The following is a 22,822-nucleotide window of genomic DNA, read 5'->3' as shown; positions in this document are numbered from 1 at the left end:
CATTCATCTGCTTGGCTAATGCCTCTTGATTTGCCAATAGATTCTCCAGCTCTATTAATGATGGTTGAGTAGGCCATCCTCTCACAGCGGCTATAAATCCATTATACTCTGATCTTAAGCCGTGGATGATAATTCTCTTCATCCTTGCATCACTCACTTTCTCTTCAGGAGCAAGTTGAGATATCTCACGGCAAATTGATTTCACCTTGGTGAAATACTGAGAAATAGACAGACTTCCTTGTGAGATACCCGCGAGCTCATTTTCCAAGAGCTGGAGGCGTGCTTCATTCTTCTTTGAAAATAATTTTTCAAAAGTTTCCCAAGCTGCCTTTGGTGTTTTCTCGTCACGGATGTGCTCCAATAGATCCTCCTCGATTGTAGTCTTCAATATAAATAAAGCCTTCCCGGCCTTGATGTTCCATTTTCTCAAGGCTTCAGCATTTTCTTTCGGTGGAGGCGTTGTGTCACTGCCAGCAACTATTTCCCATAAATCCTGTCCTTGTAGGTAGGATTCTATGCAAGTCCGCCAATAACCATAGTTGTGGTTATTGAGACTCTTGATTCCACTGCTCGTACTTGCAAGATCTGCCATCATGACGTCCAACGTCCAATAAGCTTGGTCCCTGACCGATGAGCTTTCACAGTTCCTAACTGTGCTCCGACAGAATCTTCCTTAGAGCCTTGGTGAAAACAAGCCGATGTAAACGTCCAACGTTTACCGATTTCCTCCACTAGAAATGGTCCCGAACGACCCGCTCTGATACCAATTGTTGGAAGCTTCGACGAGCTCAACACACCCACTATTGAGGACCTAGATTATACTACACTCACTACACCAACACTTTGACGTTGGTTAGCCTTTAATTTTATGAATCCTTAGTGCACAATAATAGTGAGGCGACAATGTCGACCATATATATGATTCAGGCGGTATAACCGACCATATATAACTTAGGCGGCAGAGCCGACCATATAATGAGAACAACTCAAGTGCACTAAGAACTTAAACACAAACTAAGGCTTAACCGGGAAACTTAACAAAGAACACTTTTATTAATACAAAGAAACAATTACAATATTATGAACTCAACTCACACTCTTCTTTACTTCTTCACAACTTCTTTTAACTCTTCTTCACTTCTCTACTTCACTTCACTCTCACAACTTCACACAACACAAATGAAATCTCCTCCCATATTTATACTACTCCATGGAACATTCTAGAACCTAGATATTTCCATGGATAAATAAATATCTAGATATTTCTACAACCTACAAATATCTAGATTTTTCTTTTACATTTCAATTTTTAGATTTTTCTCTCATATTCTAATATCTAGATATTTTCTTATACATATTAATATCTAGATATTTTACCCATATACATTTACTAATTCCATATTATTCTAAATTTGCATTGTATTTTAACATGCCTTGCATGTTAATCGCGAATATTATTTGCATTGTTTATTGATTGATTCTCCAGTACATTTGCCAATTATAAATAGAGTATCATACAAGACCTAGCATGACACGCAGGCCCATAACAAACATACAAGGCACGCAGGCCCATGACAAATATCTGCTAACAGTATTGTTATACTCCGGGTAATAATAATAATTCTTTTTACTTTTCAAAAAAAAAAACGTACATATGTAACGAATATAATATTTCGTGGTCCCATAAATTATCTAATGTATGCTTTATACATTTCGTACGTGTTCTCACAAAGGGTACATGTAATAAGCAAAGTTAATTGGACTTATCCAACTAGGAATAATATTGATTCGCAAGAAATAAATGGCCAGATGACGTTATGATGGATTATGATCAATGATCTTGTAATGAATTACTAAAATTAATTTAGTCTACACTAAGTGGCAAGATCCAGGATTTCTTTCTGACCAGAAAATTTTTGCTAAAAATGTTTGAATATAAAAAATTGCATAAAACATCCTCAAAATGTTAAAAAAATTGTAATAAACAACATAATAGCTTAAGACAGGGCTATTATGTTATTATGTTTTTTAAACGTAATCGTTAGCAAATTTACATTTAATTACATCAAACTCGCATATAAATACATAATATATTTCAGTAAAATTTCGATCATACGGGCAGCTGATGGCCTGACCCCGGCTGCTCTAAGCCTGATCCGCCCATATCCACAGTATGCTTGGAACCACTATATTACCTCTTTGTAGTTCTTTGCAATATAAAATTTTATGAAGTTGCTCACTTTAGCATTAAGTCATCCAGTTATGACTCCTTCATATGTATTTGTAAATTTCGAATGACAATTGTATGTATCAAAGCCAGCGAGCTGACGTTCAGTTTCATATTTAACAGAATTAAGGAGTCATCAACTTTATTATGTCATGCCATGAATCAGATACTAAGGGTACGTATGACATATATTCAGCTTTCTTCGAACCCACATATATGTTCTTGTAGGAAAGCAACCTTTCATATTTTTGTTATTCGACATTTAAATTGCAGAATCAGCTTCCTATTTGTGTAATGTGAACGAAGTTTCTCAAAGTAACATATGAGGACAGAAAGTTGTAGTAGACTCACGAGAAAAAAAAACAAATTTATAGATGCTAATTTAAGTTAAAAGGGAGATACATTGAGAAAAGTCATCGTTGTCATGGTTACCAAACAAATGAGCAGTGTAATATACTGTAGCTTTATTCGTGAGCAAGTGGTATAATGACTACAGAATACGATGATGGAAGCAATCGTTGTATGTCAAAATATTGTATGAATGAGATCTATTGTGAAGATCTTCGTATATTGTTGATCAGAATTCATTGAATTTGGTTAAACAGGATTACGACGTTCACTCTCAATTCCATCTTGGTAAAGCATAATAACTATATAGTCGTTCGAGAATAACACCCGACAACACAGCTCGATTTTGTTGTAATTAATTAGGCATAACATGTGTAATTTGTTGAAGAATGAAACCCGTGAATATTATTGATAACATTGGACACTATTTATAAAGTACATAGAACCCTAACCATCATAACCATAATAGACCCTAAGTTCATGATACATATTGGACTTGGACCTAACATATTATCTAACACTCTCCCGCAGTCCGAACGGTAAAATCGTAAAAGTTTGGACTGGAGTTAAAAAAAAAACTAACAAATAAACAAAAGTGACAATTTTTTTCTTTGTTTGTTGCACCGACTAGAATGATATTCGCTGATTTGGTTGCATTGCTTGACTGCGTTTCGTTTTCTGTAGCGTTTTTTTTTCTTACACCGTGGCTTGCTTTAGCCTAAGGATTGAGCAGAACTTGGTCTTATAAGCCTAAGGATTGAGCAGAACTTGGTCTTATAACTTTTATCACTGATATAATCTTCTTCATCGCTGCAAAACAAGATAGTTTTTTTTTTTTTTTTTTTTTTTTTCTATTCCTCTTTTTTTGGGGGTTTGAAACCTAGTCAAGCTAGGCGGCTCAGCCACACGCCGATTGATTAGGGTTGCAATTGAGAGAAAGAGTTGCTTATACAGTTGCCGTCAACCTATTATCATAGGTTTAAAAGGCAAATTGCTTTCGTGCAAATAGAAAATATGAATGTGGGATAAAGAAAAGGAAACAAAATAAATTAATTTGATTATGAAATTAAATTGATTACGAAAAAAGAAGGAAACAAAATAAAGAAAAGGAAATAAAATAAAATAAAATTAAAATAAATATTAATAATAGAACATTGAATTGATTAGGAAGAATCAACGAAAACTTGGAAGGCTAACAAAGTGAGTTTTTTTTTTTTTTTTTTTTTTTTTTTTTTTTTTTTGAACGGCACGTTAGCTTCACGGTTAGTGGTTAGCACACACGCAGTCAGAGGAGGAAACCGGACCGTAACCAGAGGGCAGAGAGACCGAGTTTATTGTTATTATTATTTAATATTATTTTTTTACAATAACTCAGCTTGAATAAGTTACGAAGTAGAAAAGTTTCGGGATTGCTGAATTTGCATTTTTTTCAGAACAAAAAAAAAGAAAAAGAAAAAGTGAGAGATGGTGATGAAATATGAATAGCGGCTGTATAAGACTTTCGGTGGCGGTGGTTGAGATCATGGCAAAACTTGGTAAACTATTGGTCAAAACTCAAAAGTTGTAGAAGAACAAGCGAGGCTCTTGGTTGTATTTTTTTTAGGAAAAAAAAAAAAAAAATTAAACTACGATCTACAATTACGAAAACAACGTTAAGGTTCAAAGAAAAGTGAGTCTGCGGGAAGGATGATTATTAACTGAACAAACATAGAAGGAAGGTGGTGATTGTTGACGGGGTGGTTTAGAGGCGGCACGAGTTGGCCGACTGGGTCTCGGGATCAGACCCCTCTGATACCATGTTGAAGAATGAAACTCGTGAATATTATTGATAACATTGGACACTATTTATAAAGTACATAGAACCCTAACCATCATAACCATAATGGACCCTAAGCTCATGATACATATTGGACTTGGACCTAACATATTATCTAACATAATTATCTTAGAAGACCACACAAAAGATAAACACTTGCAGCTAACTCTCAGGCCCCATTTGGCTCACGGAATCCAATGGGATTCTGGCGAAATTGAAATTGAATTTAAACATGACGCATGTCTAAATTTAATTCTAAATTCGTCAAAATCTCATTGGATTCTGCGAGCAAACGAGGCCTTACTTATATGATTCTTCTTTGGTGTAACAGGTGTATGGTTGATGTTAGATATGTAAAATTATGTGTGTTGTAATCTTTTGTAATAGTTAGGTTTAGGTTAGATTTGTTAAAAAAAAAAAAAAAAAAAAAAGGTTAGATTTGCTACACCACAGGTCCTAAATCCTTCACACCGTTAGTCCTCTAACTAATGGCAGTTAACTCATATTGACCAAATCAAGCCAAATCCTTTCCAACTCCATACCAAATCACACTTAAGTACTTTCCCTTTTCTTCTCACATTAATGTTATCGATATTTTAGCAAAAAAAAAAAAAAAAAAAAATTAGACGAAATTATCTTGTTACCAAATTAAGAATTTCATTTTTCCTATACTACCAAATAAAATATACACACATTTTTTACTGATTCCAAAACACATATTTCACATTTTTCATGAATACTTAAACATTGAAGATAATACTTGTGTAATTTCATTAACCAAACTAAATGTTTCATTACAGTTTTGTCAGTAATTGTCGCACTATTGATGTTGGATCCTCTGCAACCAATCTGCAGTGAATGTATCTTTCAAATTACTCCTAAGATTTATATTATATGTTTAATTTTCGATACGAGCATTTCATTTTTAATAGTTACGCTGCACAATGTACAAGCGCACAATCTGTTTTGTTAACGTGTCTATTTGACATTCGCCACACTAGGAACTTAAGTAGATTCACTGTGACCACATATATTGAATCTGATGCCAAAAACCTTATCGATGTATAACTTGACATTTCAACCCATTTTTCCAAAAAATCTTATTTGATTCCTGAAATGGGGGTAAGGATAAGACTACATGGATTTTTAGGATTGTACGATTGATCATTTAGAAACGCTATAGCGCCAATCACGTACATTTCCGAGGCCTAATTAAAATTTTTGACATGTTGGAACAGTGGTTGTTCACGCGCTTAAAATCATATTCGTAACTTATGGTGAATGTACAGAAAATAGATATTTTGGGTCCATAATATACTCGATAATAACAAATACGGGGTATCAATAATACGTCACACGGAAGTTGTGATGTGGTTCAACGGTTGGTGGCCTGCCTCCTTTAGGAGAGGTCAGGAGTTCGACCCCCGTTGGCTACATATTAGAAACACAATTTCATCTCTGCCATGAAGTATCCACCCATGACACCTTTCCCATATCGTTTGGGGGGTAAAGGGGAGGGGGGTTTTACTTGGGAAGCGATTGGGGCGGGGTTATTATAGCTGCATCGGCATAGTCGAAACGGGAGATGATCGCAACGGGTGGTTTAGTCCCTCTCGGGTGATCCCAATCGCTGTTAAAAAAAATAATAATACGTCACACGTAAGTTGGAATAAGATGCAAAAGGACAAATGATGTGGAAAACCAACGTTGATCTTACGCGATTTCTTAACATCACCTGGAATCGTGATAGATAAGAGGGAATGAAATAGTGTCACATCAAAACCGCTTTAGAAAATGCACAAAAAAAAAAAAAAATTCACTCTTCTTTTCGATTCTTCACATGCCCCAAAAGGACCACCCCACCTATATATGTAACATCTAATTCATTTATACAAAGTTATCGTCCTTTTAATGTTCAGTGACATCACCTTATGCATCTTTTAATCCTGCATCTGTTATCAAAAAAGTCAGACTAATTGAAACTAAAACAGCAATGCTAAATCTCTATATCTGGTCGATCAGGAACACAACCTTGTAAGAACATATACAGGATGTTCTGTTCTATATCGTTTTAAATTCATATGACGTGACATCTTCAGTATCGATACATATATATCTCCATCTAGTAAATTGGCATATTAAATTCCATTACAGACGATTAAAAGCTACGTACATGTTTAAAATTTAAAGACATCAAAGTTTAGGAGACGTAAGCTTAGCTATCTTTATTCGAAAACGATGTGAGTAGTACCTAGTACGTGTTGTGTAACAATGAAACGAACATTATAAAATTATAAACCGTACTAATTTGACATAACGATGACACTAATGCTCTACTTTTACTTAAAATGGCTCACCACAACAAACATGAGTTCGTATCTAATTCTGATTAAATTAGTGTACGTCTTAATTCTTATTCGACGACATTTATGATGATGAACCCGTGAAATGCTTTATTACCAACTTATAACGAATTGGAATAGATAAATAGAATATAATCAAATTTCATATTATCATCTTCACGTGAACATAGTTGATAATGATAAGAGACAAATGGTGCTATCAAGAACATAGTTCTCCACATAACTTCATTTTCATATCCTTATTCTTTACAAATCCACTAAAAAAAAGATATTCCCTGAGCCCTATATAAATGGACATAAGAATTGTTCAATTACATATCAAAACCAATAGTTTTATATTTACACACACCATTTTCTAAAAAACATTAAAACAAACTACATTTACTGTTAAAAATGGATATGGTGACAAGAATGGTGTCCGAGAGACCAGTCGTGATATTCAGTAGAAGTTCGTGTTCAATGTCTCACACGATTAAATCACTACTTTTAGAATTTGGAGTAAATCCGGCCGTCTATGAGCTAGATGAGATCTCAAAAGGTAAGGAAATCGAACAAGCACTTTTAAGGCTTGGACGAAATCCTATAGTCCCGGCTGTGTTCATAGGAGGTAAGTTTGTTGGTGGAGCTAACGAGATTATTAGCTTGCATCTTCAACGGTCTTTACAACCAATGCTTAAAAATGCCGGAGCTTTATGGGTGTGAGCAATGTGTGATGAATCCGCTTGTAATAAATGCGCTTTATATAGTCGCATATATGTTGGTCAGTGAACCATGTCAAGTTGAGTTAACAACAATAATCGCTTGTTGAGAATGTTTTGATATATACTACTAAATGAGACTATCAATGCCTTTTCATTAATTTTGATTTTCGCCCCTTAACTAATCACAAAATCCTCATATTGAATGTGATAAATGATAATTGTTACCATAATACTATCAATATTTAGAGACTAATCCTGTGGAACATATTAGGAACCAGAATGATAAAACCAATGGAAGATGTTGGCTTAATATATGGGTGTAAGATGAAAGACTGGGACAGAGCGAGTATCGGTGAATAATCAAACAAACTAACGCAATAGAAACATACTCGGGTTAATGAAGTACGAACTTTGACTGAATTTGGTCAAAAGTCAATACTGCTAGAACTCATTTATCGACAAAAAGTCATACGGAGTATTATGTTATGATGAGGAGTGAAAAAGAAGAAGACAGATTTTTTCTCATATATATATATATATATATATATATATATATATATATATATATATATATATATATATATATATATATATATATATATATATATATATACTAGCTTAAGATTCGCGAATTCGCGATGCTTTTTTAAGAGAGAAATTAAGTATCAAATTATCGTGTTGTATAGATCATCAAACAAATATGAAAAAGATTGCAACTAAATCAAGAAAATGGAAGCTTTCTGTTATTTCAGGAGCATGAAAACAATATTTGAAAGTAAACATACATGGACAATATTATACTCTCATCTTGATCATAAGCTACAACATGAATTTCACAAAATATAAATGAAATCAAAATTATAACTATATTTGAAGTGAGAAGATTATAATAAGCACACTACCAAACCATTCACAACCTCCTTCCAGTTTTAGCAAATCTTCTTGCAACTCCAAATATAACATCTTTTGTCAAAAGCTCTTAGTCGATGGAGCAAGCAAGCGCAATCGCTCCTCATACCACCAAATTCTTCGGAAAATTCTTCCCCAAAGGTTTCCCGTCATCAACTAATTGTTCACAAGTTTCAATCTCCAGTGAATCGTTTGATCTGTTCCCCAAGTATTATAATTAGTTCGGTACTTAATTTTTTGTTGATATGAGCCATGTAATCACAATGAGTAAAAGGTGCTCCTGATGCCCACATTTCTTTATACCAACGAAGACCAGGGCCTATTTTCTTTACTGCTCCCCACATGCCTTGACGAACACGAAGGTTTGCAAGTTCCCATGGAATACCCATTTCCTCGTGATGAAATAAAAACACTTCACATGCACTCGGTTGCCCTTCTCATTTTCTTGATTCAATTGGTTATAACTAATCACATGAAAATTAGACTATGTTAATAAATGGATAAGTCGTTCTTTTGCATTTGTGTTTTATAACTGATTATGTGATTTTTGTTAGTTAAATGCAACAATTTTAGTATAATGGTTGAATAAAAGATCACCTAAGTTGAATATTACCTGCACGAATCGACCAGCTAGAAGAGTACAAGTCAACACGTATTGATTTAGCGCGGCGTGACACAGAGGGGTATTGCACACCCTGTCAAAAGCAAATTAAATCTTGAGCATTCTATACAAACACGATTGAGAACTTATCCAACTAAGATGAAAGTGACGATAGAGCATTTAATGCATCCGTTTTACAGTAACCATAACGATATTTCCATCCACGTCATCATTAGTGAACTCAAAGAAACAACAAAACTAATCTAATTAACCCATTTAGCATTTCGGATTCTCAGAGCATATCATCCCATTTCGACCTAAATTCATCAACCCAAAAGAAATCCCTCATAATTTCAGGAGTCATATCTTCATAAACAGTCCGAGACCTATATTGCGGAAGTCCAATATTCATTAATCACATACCACTTCTCATAACATACCATACAATCTCTGACCTATCAGACCTATCATACATTGCTGATTTCAGATGCCATAATATAGATATATAGATATACAAATAAATACACAAATTGAACTTACCTCAGGTGGACCTATCCATTATTGCATTCCAAGTAAGATGTCCAACTTTCTCCTCAAAAGATTTTTAAATATGCTCTAAATCACCCTCCCCAACAAAGTTCTTCATTTTTTCATCCAATTTAGATAAACTACAAACATGTTCTTCATTAATTTGTACGCTAGCAAATTAATGTTACCTCTACGCTAGCAAATTAATGTTTCCCTGTACGCTAGGCATGTTTACCTGCAAAGAGGTGACGTTAAGTTACTCATAACTTTATAACTGTATCTATGGTCATCAGTTAACTTAGCTTCTTCTAACCTCAAACGAAAAGATACAAGCTCAATTAAGAAGTTTTAAGTCGAGGATTTAGGCACTACTACTAATTCTTGCTTGGATTTTGCATTGTCAGAGTAGCAAATTTCACTTTCTTCATTGTCATCACAACTCTATCAATGGGCTTGATTATTTGAACTGTATAAACACTCAAATAGCCAATAGTTAGTACAGCTGGATATAAATTTAACATTCTATTAAATGACTTCTTAGTGCTGCATAAATCAACTCTTACATATACACCAAAGATAATGTTATACATCACTTATTATTATTTTATAAATCAATCAATATTATGTATTTATGTATATAATATAATAATAAAAAATAAAAAATAACATAGTAATAAGAAATTAAATTAATATACTTGCGTTCAGTTGTGTTTTTTGATTTTTTAACAGTGTTCCTCGATTTCATCGATCAATATTTAAATCAGAGAAGTTGAGGATCACTTGCCCAGTTTATATGAACACCAACAATTAATCAATATGACACTCGTTTTATACAATAAACACTGATAATCTATCAATACGAAACCCACTTTTACCCAGTGTACATAAACACCAATAATCGAAACCCTAAAACATTATTAAAATTTCAAAACCTTATAATAAGTGAAAAAATGGCTAAAAATCAAACCCGCTTGTTGAATAGTTAGTGTTCAGATCTTAAATTAGACGACTTCAATCGTCGATTGCAGCTTTTTCTGGTTGTGAAGCATGAATACTACAATGCGTATGCATCATCTTCTCCAAAATGGTCGAGGGATATATTGATTAACCCAAATTCAATTTGTTGACCCACAAAATTGTATTTGAAATTTCGACTTAATAAACACAAATTGCTTCCGGTTTAGAAGCTATTACGGTATGAATATTCGTTTAAGGTAAAGGAACATGTAACCTTGATTTTTGATTTTAGTCATTTGTTTTTTTAAAGAGAAAATTAGGGTTTTTTCCGTTGTTGAACGTGAATGAATTGAATTTTAAAGAACCTCTATTTTTTATTTTTCGTCCGTCAGTCTCATTACTACTAAACTTGAAGATTATAAAGTCGTACATGTGACATAACCTTTTTGAAGGTGTAGATTTAGTGGGATATTATGAATGGAGGGCTAGGATTAAAAGTTAGAATTGTAGGTGACCTATTTTTATTTTTATTATTATATATAGTATAGATATAGATATACGGAGTATTTTTTAAATTGTAGGGACTACATACGATTTGCGATATCCCCCGAATGTTAATGAAAATTGGATTGAGGATAATCTTCTTGAATTGTGTGAAATCACTTTCACAACAATATATATGAACCATTGACTACATGGTATTACATAATCTTTATTGGCAATTTTTTTAGTAATACCAAGATTAACTTTATGCTTTCTTGTGTCAAAATGATGCCAAAATATGATATTATATCTAGATTCGTTAAGGCAGTTAAAACAGTTGGTATTTAACTCACAATTCCATTAAAACTACCAAAACATTATTGAGCGTTGCACATCAAAGTGTTATTGGTGTAGCGGTATCATGGTTATGGGTTCAAGTTCAGGGTTGAATAGTATGTGTATATACACGTGAAAAAATTTGTGTTGTACGTGTGTGTGAGTTGACTTTCTACAAAAATTGAGGGTTGCGCATGTTGTAGTGAACAAAGTGTTCTCTTATATGTCACTCGACTATATAATTATTTTTGTTTAAAGTTGGTGAAAATCACACTTTTTCATCAGTTTTTCCAACATGAATATGATTACCAATGTAAACATTTAAATCTTACTCCCTCCATCTCATTCCAATAGTCCACAGACAAAAAACACGCAGTTTTAGAAAATTCCACTAACTTCATTTCTCCACCAATGAAATTTCTTCTCTCTCCAGATCCACCAATGAAATATTTTCTTTCCTTTCTATTTATGGAAGTGGACTATCAGAATGGGACAGCCCAAAATGGAATACTGCCCTATTGGAATGAGACGGAGGTAGTATTAGATAGTACTTCAGTGAACTAGTATATATTTCTTTTGAAAAGTGAACTAGTATATATTCAATGAGTTTCTTTAATAATTGAGCAACTAACATAGTAAGTTATAAATAACTATATGGAAAATATAGTTTGGATAGTTTGAAAAAAATATACTACGTACAATACTATAACCCTTTATTTAATGAAAAGTCAATTTAAAATTTGGAATAAGATACTTGAAGTATAGAATATGAAGCCCTACATATCCAATATGTATATATGCTTTTGTCATGAACATATTCTCTACTTTTGCCTATGTATTATTATCAATTATGCATGCAAATCTCACAAAAAAAAAACATTCTATTTTCTCCACATATTATCTTCTCAAACCATATATATAACTCCCCATCCTCATCCACATTTCATAAAACAAACTAATACATTCACTACAATCTTTAAAACATATCTATTTTCATATTTTAGTGTGCAAATTATGGATAGAGTGAAGAGAATGGTTTCTGAGAGGCCTGTGGTCATCTTCAGTAAGAGTTCTTGCATTTTGTCTCACACAATTAAGTCTCTTTTTAATGACTTTGGTGTCAACCCTACGGTTTACGAGCTCGATGAGATATCGAGAGGTCGAGAAATAGAGCTGGCGTTGTGTGGGCTCGGGTGTAGTACGGTTCCTGCTGTCTTCGTTGGTGGTGAATTGGTTGGCGGAGCTAATGAGATTATGAGTCTTCAACTCAAAATGGGCTTGAAGCCCATGCTCATCAAGGCTGGAGCTTTATGGGTTTGATTGATTATAATACCTGAAACAACATAATTTTAGTATGTAACGTAGGTGCAAACATTGAGACATGATCATTTGATCAAGATTATATATAAGATCCATGAGGGCATGAGGCTACTAGTAGCTAACTAGGTACCAATTTTGTATCCGCTCTACTATGTTTTTGGTTTCTAACTATATATAGCTGAGAGTAATAATATGATGCTTCTTCTAATTTAATAGTGTAAGGCTGTTTTCTAAACTCTGTTACATTATATGTGGTTTAGTTAATGACTTTGTGGATAAAATGAACAAGAATCACATTAATGACACACATACTACACCAACAACAATAATAATAAGTACAATTAATAATAATAAAAAATTCAATGAAAAGCAAAAAAGCTATTTCTTACATGAATTAAGTATTGTACAATTTGATAACTATTATTTAAATGATCTAAATGTTAATACATAACTGCTATATATAACACTATTAAGCATGTTAACGACACCCTCGTGGCCTCGTTAGAAAGAACCAATTAAATAATGTTTATATATTTCTTCATGTTTACCGACGTATCACTTTAGCTCGAAATTGGTTTTACGTTCGAAATTGGTTTTACAAAACTAGTATAACCGGAGTTTCAAATGCCGATTTGCTACATAATTATCACTCGAAGTATTATCACTCCAAGCCGACTTTTCGAACGCGGCTTGTGTCCACTTTGTCCGGATAGTTTGTGTCTACTTTGTCCAGATGACTTTGAGTGACACAAGCCAATGTTTGAAAAGCCGGCTTGGAGTGATACGTAGCAAACCGGCGTTTGAAACTCCGGTTATACTAATTTTGTAAAACCAATTTCGAAATTTCTAGTATTGTAAATTAATTCCTAAAAATACTATTTCACCAAAAAAAAAAAAAAAAAAAAAAAAAAAAAAAAAAGTTTCTGCATTAGTTGTATATCCTAGAAGATGAACACTTTGAGTGAATAAAACAATAGTCTCATAGTTAAAAAAAAAAAAAAAAAAAAAAAAAGTTACACAACATGGGTCCATATAGCAAACACACTTTAGCATATTGATACGGCTGCCCTATATCGTAGCTAGAAGAAATTGTTGGTGTATTTAGTGGAATCCAGTGAATCATGCATTTTGGTGTATGGATTTGGTTGGTTGAATGCAAAACAATCTTTAATACTCTTGAACGAATTTTGGAGTGGGATTGAAGTCCGAATAAATCTTCCAAAATGAGACACTCAATTCCTCTCTAGTACAACGCTATGAGCTGGATTCAATGAGGAAAACGTACTTTTTGAAGTTTGAAACACATAAATCTTCTGATCCCAAGGTATGTGTTTAGACTTGCAAGTGGAGTTAGGTTGAAGTTATTCTTCTTAATAGTTCTTTTAAAAAATTGCATATGCAGGTGCAAAATGTAAAAGAACTACCTATGTGAGCATGAAGTTTTGACGCTTCAAGGAGCTTTGGACTTAGGCTGCCGATGTGTTCACCAAAGGATTGGGACACATGGCTTGTAATAGTGTCAAGTTTGTAATAGGGATATGTAAGAAATTGATGTGTATATTATTTGTTCGTTTTCAAATGGGTTGAAAGGTTCAATTTCCGAAACACCAAAATTCTCGAATTCTTTTGAATAATATAGTAAGTGAAAATTCAATTTTTGAAACATTTTTATTTATGCATTAGTTTGTCATGTTTGTTTAATTATTTTAGTAAATCAGGGATTACACTGGGGGGACTTGTTGGTGATTTTACTGTATTGGAAGTGAATGCGAGAGTTGGCTAGTTAAACTTAACAACGGGTTCGAAGAGTGTGAAGTACACACCCGTAAGAGTTGACTACTAACTGTTGTGAAAATTGCAGGAGTCAAGGGTGATGCGCCCCTTCCAACAGTTTTTTCCACTTAAATTGAAGAGTTGTGTCTCTTCAATAGAACTGTCATACTGATTACTTATTCAGTTTTTACAGTTTTTCCTGCATTCATTCAAACACACTGAAACAGGCAGATTCTCTCATACGTGATTTTGATCTCTGTTTGTCTGGAAACAAAATCGCTTTTGTCTTATCACAATTAGAATTTCGTGTAAACTCAAGACTTGTGGGGAGCAAAATACTTAATTAGAAAAGTGTTTCACGATTCAGGAACCATTCCAGATTATTTGTTTTCATACCCGTTTTCTTTTTTTTTTTTTTTTTTCATACCCGTTTTCTTATAAATAACAATGTACAAATAATAAAGGCATATTCTAATATCTTACCCATAACTCTTAGTACGTGTGTTTCTTTTGTGCTTGAGGGGCATCTATTTGACCCTCAACTAACAGAAAACCTTGTCTATTATATAGTGTCATGGAGGAGGAAATGTGAAATCAATCATAATAATTTAACATCTAATTTTATAAGTTATGTAAATTGAAAGGTCAGAGTTCCAAGAAATGTCATTAACTTGAAACTTTGTAACCCTTTCATCATCAATCTCCGTTCGACTATATTTATTTTCCAACAATGTACACCGAAGAAAATAATGTTGAGGTTTATAACTGTGTTAGGGTTTCTGAGTTTTCTAGTATGCTATTCGTCGTTGCTCTCTCATAGCTTTCGGTATTTGAGTCCAAAAGCTACACGGAAACGGTATTGTTGGTTTAAAGAGCATGTGCATGACATGCAGTGACGGAGGATAATAAGGGCAGGAGGGTGCCATGGTCCCCCCAAAAAGCTTTGTCGTTACTAGCAATTTCTACGATTTTAAGGACTAATTTTGTTAAGCTCAAATCTTGACCCCACCAAACTGAAGTTTAAACGTCTAACATACAGTTTATTCATTGAATTTAATATTATTTCATCAATTCTTACACTTTTGTATTATTTGTATATACTACTATATACATTATATATTATTTGTTAAACACTACCTGCATATTTGATTCAAAATTTAGTAGTTTAGGAGTATTTTAGTGAGCTAAAATAATTAGTTAAACAAATCGAATGTATCCCTTTATTCATATTGAAACAACATGTTTTGATTGGATTTTTTGGCCCCCTCATTATTAGTGTTCAAGCTCCATCGCTGAATTGACATGGACACTACCTAGTTAATTATTGATGATCTTATAGAGGTTGAAGAAGATCACTGACAACACGTTAATACATTTCGGTATAAATTTATGTAGAGGTATGCCTCTAGTTTTATTACTGTGATGGTAATTCTAGGGAGAAAAAGCAATAAACCATTGTTAACCACATATTGTTCGTTTTATTTATTTATTTATTTTGTTCTAAGTTACCAATCCACGCTTAATCAACATCATTTTTGGTAAATAGTGGACCCACTAATGCCGCAACTATAATACCAACTACAAATGCATTACGCATCCAAACTGCAAGTTATCCAAATTCTTAATCGTTCTCTTTTTATACCATATATATGTCAACTTTTTCTGAATTTGAATCGGTGGATTCATAGTTACAGCGGACATTCATGATCAAACTACAAGTCAACATTAATTATATAGTATTACAAAATTGTTTTTCACCATAGACCATTAACGACCAAATTAATAACATATTACAGATCACTTCAACAAGAATACAAAGTGGATAGGGAAAGAAACTTAGGTTCAGGTGACACCACATAAATCAAATATACCAAATCAAAAGTGTTTGTCTCGGAATCTCAATTCACCCTGCCACCTTTCTACAATGAAATTGAAGAACACATAACATAACTAAGATAATAACTACGGCTACCATAATCAACCAAAACATCGTGTTATTTGTCCGAAATTTCTTTGGAAATGCTTCACGTGGTGGAGGAGCGAATGAAACCGGAATGGAATTTCCCTCATATCTAAGAAATAAATAAAACAATAGAATAATTAAAATACTATAAAAAGAGTTAGCAGACATAAGTGTAGTTGTAAGTGGTAGCTAGAAAGGGCGGGCTTGGCTACGAGTCCACCGAAAATCCTTGATTTTTCAAGTAAGTCTAATTTCATTAATTAATAATCCAAAACTAATTACTAATAACGAAAAGAAAACAACCAATTTGAGGTTTTATACATGAATATACATTCGGGCAAATTTCGACGCGTATGACATGTTTCCTTTAAAGATAAACATATTAAATAGTTACAGATAAAGCACAACCAGAATCAACTCATTTATATGAATGAGTCTCGGAATCAATTGATACTAGCTAGTTTATTCAGGTGAGCTAAAATCTACAAGCTAGGTGAAGAATTATGCACCTGAAATTGGGAATTGCTAGTAACTTGTTAGGTATAGGTGCAATGAACTGGTTATTCGCAACATTCCTACAAGGATTGAGTAAATAAATAAATAAGAGGGTCAAAGGTAAAGTTACGCTACGTTTATATAATTACACGCGTAAAAAGATATCCTTCAATAATGCAATAGGTGCCAATTGTTATAATCAATGTACAAGTGAATAAACTAGATAAACGTTTGATTTTTTTTTAAAGGTTTTACATGATTTTGCCAAAAAGATGAAATACACAGACATCCCAAAATAAGGTTAGTAAATTTCTATTTACTCTAAATTAATTAGCATCTTAAGTTCATAGCCACGGTTATTATAAAACTTACAGGTCCTGTAACCGAAGATCTTGTAGAACATAAAGAGTCCCCGAGAGTTGATTGTTCTGTAAATGACTGGGCCATAGACATGTTATATTAACAAGATATATATATATATATATATATATATATATATATATATATATATATATATAATGAAAAGAAAAGGTAATTGTGACAAATTTACTGCCCATTCACTTATCACTGGATGGATATGGGTCATGCTTTTTACCTCAAATGGATTTGAAATGGATTTGAAATCACTGAATGATCAAATGGATTTGAAATCACCAATAGTACATTTTATGCGTATAACCTCCTAGAGGGTTTATTATTATTATTATTATTATTATTATTATTATTATTATTATTATTATTATTATTATTATTATTAATTTGTTTAGGAAATTTAGCTAACACATTATATTAATTATGCGCGCACACATAGGAAAATAGACATTTAACTGTTAGCAGGTTCAACTCAATCAACCAGACCTGACCCATTTTGACCAAAGAAAAGTTTGACCTTTTCCAGCCTAAACCTTTTTTCAGCATGTTACCATACCCGTTTGATCCTTCCACCTTGACATGAATGTTTGTTTTTCGTTAATAATACGATTACTCACAAGGTCCTTAAAAAAGACAAACTTGCTAAGGATGAAGGTAGTTGTCCACTTAAGAAGTTGAAGGACAAATCTCTGCATAGGCAAAATGAAAAAGTATTATAAAATAAGCTTAATTGAACATAGTATTAACAAATAGTATCAACACCCATATTAATTATTATATTTAGAATTGACAAAATTGCTGAAATGGTCCCTGTGATTTGTACCAAAATGCTGGTTTCGTCCCTATACTTTTTTTTGATGGATATGGTCCCAGTGGTTTGTCAATGTTGCTGATTTAGTCCCTATTTCTGACGGCCGTCAAAAAAAGCCGTTAACTCCGGTCATGTGCCAGACATGTGAGGGTATTTTCGTCTGTTTCTTTCCTTCATTGACAAATTGCTGAAATCGTCCCTGTGGTTTGTAACAAAATTGCTGAAATGGTCCCCGTGGTTTGTAAAAAAATTGCTGAAATCTTTGTCCCCAAAATTATTGTCTTCCTCACCTTCATCTTTATCCCCAAAAAATATGAACAAACCCTAATTTTTTTCATTTTCTTCAAACACTTTAATTAACATGGTAAAATCAAACCCACTAAAATTAAAACCAAACCTACTATGCTTAACAACATATAAACTTGATTCAAACACAAATACTACCAATACATATACATATATCGATTAAATACATATGAATCAAACCCATCTAGATATCTCTAAATCGAACCCAGATCCTGAAATTAAACCCTATATCTTGAAATCGAACCAAAATCCTGAAATCAAACGCTATATCTTGAAATCGAACCCTCGAATCTGGTTCTTCGAAACAAAATCTCGAATTATGGTACTCGGATCTGGTTACTTCTTGTGGAGTTGAAAGTGACGACAGAAATGGTGGTTGTAACCGCCATAATTTCATCAGAAATCGTTGATTAAAGGTGAACAAATCATAGTCTTTTCATTTTCTTCAAAACTATTAAAATCAATATCATAAACCAAATCAACCTCAAACTAGACATAATCTCAAAAGTAATAAAGTCTAGCGATTACTTCAATAAACTCTAACATTAGAATAAAGAAATAAGAACAAGTTTAAGATGTATACAGAATAAATTCAAATATGTGTTTGTCAATTTAAAATCATGTTTATGTACAGATACTCACGAACTCCATCAAATAGGTGTATATTAAATTAAGTGGTTCTTCAGTGGTTCTTCAATCAATTCAAGTTCTCCAATCGATTCAAGTTCTCAAATCGATTAAGTGATTCTTCAATACGATTTCGTAACATGGAAGATCGAAATTAATTGCGGTGGTCGTAGTACCGGAGGAGGATATCGGAAGAAATAGATCCGACACGACGAAGTGATGGTGTGTTGATGATTTGTTTAATAAAGGGGTTTGTAATTTTGTCATTTTTGATATTTTAGATATTTTAACGTGGTGATGAATCTGGATTTGGACATTTTGGTACAGGATCTAGACATTTTATGTTCAATGATATGGATTTTACTTGTTAAGCATAGTGGATTGTGTTTAAATTTTGGTGAGTTTGATTTTATCATATTAATTATAGTGTTTGAAGAAAATGAAAAAATTAGGGTTTGTTCATATTTTTAGAGATAAAGATGAAGGTGAGCAGACAATAATTTTGGGGACAAAGATTTCAGCAATTTTTTTACAAACCACGGGGATGATTTTAGCAATTTTGTTACAAACCACAGGGACGATTTCAGCAATTTGTCAATGAAGGAAAGAAACAGACGAAAATACCCTCACATGTCTGGCACATGACCGGAGTTAACGACTTTTTTTGACGGCCGTCAGAAATAGGGACTAAATCAGCAACATTGACAAACCACTGGGACCATATCCATCAAAAAAAAGTATAGGGATGAAACCAGCATTTTGGTACAAACCACAGGGACCATTTCAGCAATTTTGTCTTTAGAATTAGAATTAGAATTAGAATTAGAATGGGATTCGTAACACCAATATTAATCATTATGTAATTGGGCCTTTTTTTTTTTTTTTTTTTTTTTTTTTGATAAAAGGGTCGTCTATGATCATCGATCATAGAAATGAAATCATAAAGAGATAACAGAACTCATTTAAGTTGGTTATTGGATTACAAATAGAAGAATCGCTACAACAACAATTCTAACTTTTACTAATACTACTTTTATGGAAAGATGATTATCAGTAATTCCTTCCAGTGATATTAAAATTGATTGATTTAAATTTAAACCAGCTTAACAATAATATACGGAGTAAAAAAACTTACATATTTATGATAGTAACAGGGAGATACGCTGGAAAGCTACCCCTAATGGCATTGTTGCTCAAATTTCTACAAACAAACAAGTGACCGAGTTATTAGTCAAACACAAAAAGTCTTGAAAGGACAGAATAATTAACCAAATGACTCATATATATATATATATATATATATATATATATATATATATATATATATATATATATATATATATATATATATATATTGTTATAAAATATTTAGATTGGATGTTAATTTTATTATTAGTATATTTCTTGCATAGTAATATTTTATACTATAAATAGACATGTATGGTAGCCATTTAAGGTGCACCATTTCTCTTGAAATATCAATATCAATATTTCTTCTCTCCTTCTTCTCTCTTCTTCTCTCTTTGTTCTTATAACCATTAAAGGTAGTTATAAGCCTACTGAATTATAACACGTTATCAGCACGAAAAGCTTAGTGTAATTAAAAGATATCTCAAACGATCACGAATCACTAATCAAGGTATGAAATTATTAATAATTTTCAGACTCGAATATATCAAATTTTGGACTACTAACATTTATATTTATGTTATTTAAGTTATATATGGTCGGTTATACCACCTGAATTATATTTCTGTAATCTAACTTTTACTAACTTCACTAACATTTATATTTATGTTATTTAAGTTATATATGGTCGGTTATACCACCTGAATTATATTTCTGTAATCTAACTTTTACTAACTTCACTAACATTTATATTTATGTTATTTAAGTTATATATGGTCGGTTATACCACCTGAATTATATTTCTGTAATCTAACTTTTACTAACTTCACTAACATTTATATTTATGTTATTTAAGTTATATATGGTCGGTTATACCACCTGAATTATATTTTCTGTAATCTAACTCTTATTAACTTCACTAACATTTATATTTATGTTAATAAGACCTCATGATTGTACGCAACACGTCATTTGACAACACGGTACTTTATGTACGCAACACGTCATTTGACAACACGGTACCATGGGTCGAGATTAATTCCGATCAATACGAATACGACGGGGTCTTTATATGTTATCTAACATTTATGATTACTTATGCAATTAATCATTATTTATTTCATGCATACTAATGTTTATTCTTAAATTTATAATTTTAAAAGTTAAAATAAAAAAATAGTTTGTATTTTTATTAAAAGTAAATCTTAAAAGTTAAAATAAGAAAAAGTAGTTTGTACTTTTATTAAAAGTAAATCTTAAAAGTTAAAATACAAAAAGTAGTTTGTATTTTTATTAAAAGTAAATCTTAAAAATTAAAATAAGAAAAAGTAGTTTGTATTTTTATTAAAAGTATATCTTAAAAGTTAAAGTAAGAAAAAAAAAAGGGGATGGTAAAATGGAATAGTTTTTTGTCAAAAAATGAAGTATTGAAAATGAAGTGGTCTCCTTCTATAACTAAAAAAAATATATATATACTTTTATCAAATGAATTTTTTTGTGGCCGACAATTTCAAACACGAGTCCGTGTTTAGTTTATCAAGAATATCTCTTGCTTTGGTGAAAGGTCACGATCACGATATCAGGTGTTGTGAAAGAATTAAAAAATTGGTCAAGTGGCCTTTTTAAAAACTAGAAAAAAAATTTAAACAAAAAGTTTTTTTTATATATTTATAATTTACGGGTAACGTAAAAAAAAGGAAGTTTTTTTTTAAAAAAAAAAAAACAAAGAAAGTGTTTAAATGAGTTTTACAGAAAGGGGGAAAGCAAAGTAAAAAAAAAAACTTTTTTCCAAACAAAGGTAAATGAAAGTAGGACTTAATACAAGAAAAAAGTAAACAACTCCTAGACGTGATAAAATCTATCAATGATAAGTATTAGACTTGATGAGCTAAATGAGACAAAAATGTTTCAACATGTCTTATGCAGGGCCGGTCAAACTTTGGTCAAAATTTTTGCATGCCCCGGGCGAAATGATTATAAAATGCCCCCAACAGTTATACAAACATATATCTTTAGGAGATTTAAACTATGAGTATTAATAAATTTTTTCGAAATGATGCCCCTAACCGCATGATGCCCAGGGCCGTCGCCCGCTTCGCCCATAGCCTTAGCCGGCCTTGGTCTTATGTTAATTTTCTAAAATAAGTTATTATTATTCCGAGTTTAACACATATACATATGTTAATTAAAAACAACCTTTTTGTTCTTATGTAGTGTTGGGTTGCAATTTTGGTTGTATGCCATAATTCCATCCAGTAGAGTGACAATAGAAAACTTTTGATGATAATCAATAAAAAACTTTTTTCCAAACTTGTCAAATGTTTTGTTAAAAACGTGACCGTTGAAAAAAGGAGGTTGAATAATAAAACTTAAAAAACAAATTATTTTTTAAGAGTGTGCATCAAAATGGCCCGTTTAATAATGGGGAGTAAAAATATAGTCAAATTGTTTCAACGAACAAGGGTTCAATTGGATGTCTCTTAAAAAAAATCCGCGGGTACGGGTGATGGATCCAATGGATCCGCATCCACGACCCGCGGGTGCTATCCCTAATTGTGACAAGTACAAATCAACTAAAAGTCTAAAAAATAAATGCTCTTATAGGGACCAAATGTTCACAATAATTGCCTAAGCTAGATATGAAACAAATAGTTCATAAAAAAAAAAAAAAAAAGTCGTTGTGCGTTTTCGGGATGATAGCCGAAATACACTTACAAAAGTAGGTCAGCCGTCAATTCTTTATGGCCATATCAACGTA

At 32.4% G+C, this 22,822-nt stretch overlaps 2 protein-coding genes and 1 long non-coding RNA gene across 3 annotated transcripts; 2 read left to right on the top strand and 1 right to left on the bottom strand.

The window, feature by feature from the left end:
- Positions 1 to 7,094: 7,094 nt before the first annotated feature.
- Positions 7,095 to 7,565, top strand: LOC139860456 (monothiol glutaredoxin-S2-like). The gene has a single exon (XM_071849213.1). The coding sequence runs from the start codon at positions 7,148 to 7,150 to the stop codon at positions 7,454 to 7,456; it is 309 nt and encodes a 102-aa protein (XP_071705314.1). The 5' UTR covers positions 7,095 to 7,147; the 3' UTR covers positions 7,457 to 7,565.
- A 617-nt stretch (positions 7,566 to 8,182) lies between these two features.
- On the bottom strand, positions 8,183 to 9,111 carry LOC139860454 (uncharacterized). Its single transcript, XR_011763209.1, has 2 exons — positions 8,978 to 9,111; positions 8,183 to 8,828 (listed from the first exon to the last, which is right to left on the bottom strand). It is a non-coding gene; the product is annotated as an uncharacterized lncRNA (long non-coding RNA).
- A 3,070-nt stretch (positions 9,112 to 12,181) lies between these two features.
- Positions 12,182 to 12,683, top strand: LOC139860446 (monothiol glutaredoxin-S4-like). The gene has a single exon (XM_071849204.1). The coding sequence runs from the start codon at positions 12,284 to 12,286 to the stop codon at positions 12,587 to 12,589; it is 306 nt and encodes a 101-aa protein (XP_071705305.1). The 5' UTR covers positions 12,182 to 12,283; the 3' UTR covers positions 12,590 to 12,683.
- Positions 12,684 to 22,822: the final 10,139 nt, after the last annotated feature.

Source organism: Rutidosis leptorrhynchoides, chromosome 1 (genome assembly GCF_046630445.1).
Source record: "Rutidosis leptorrhynchoides isolate AG116_Rl617_1_P2 chromosome 1, CSIRO_AGI_Rlap_v1, whole genome shotgun sequence".
Taxonomy (NCBI): domain Eukaryota; kingdom Viridiplantae; phylum Streptophyta; class Magnoliopsida; order Asterales; family Asteraceae; genus Rutidosis; species Rutidosis leptorrhynchoides.
The sequence above is the reverse complement of the archived record's forward strand: the minus strand, read 5'-3'. Positions and strand labels throughout refer to the sequence as shown.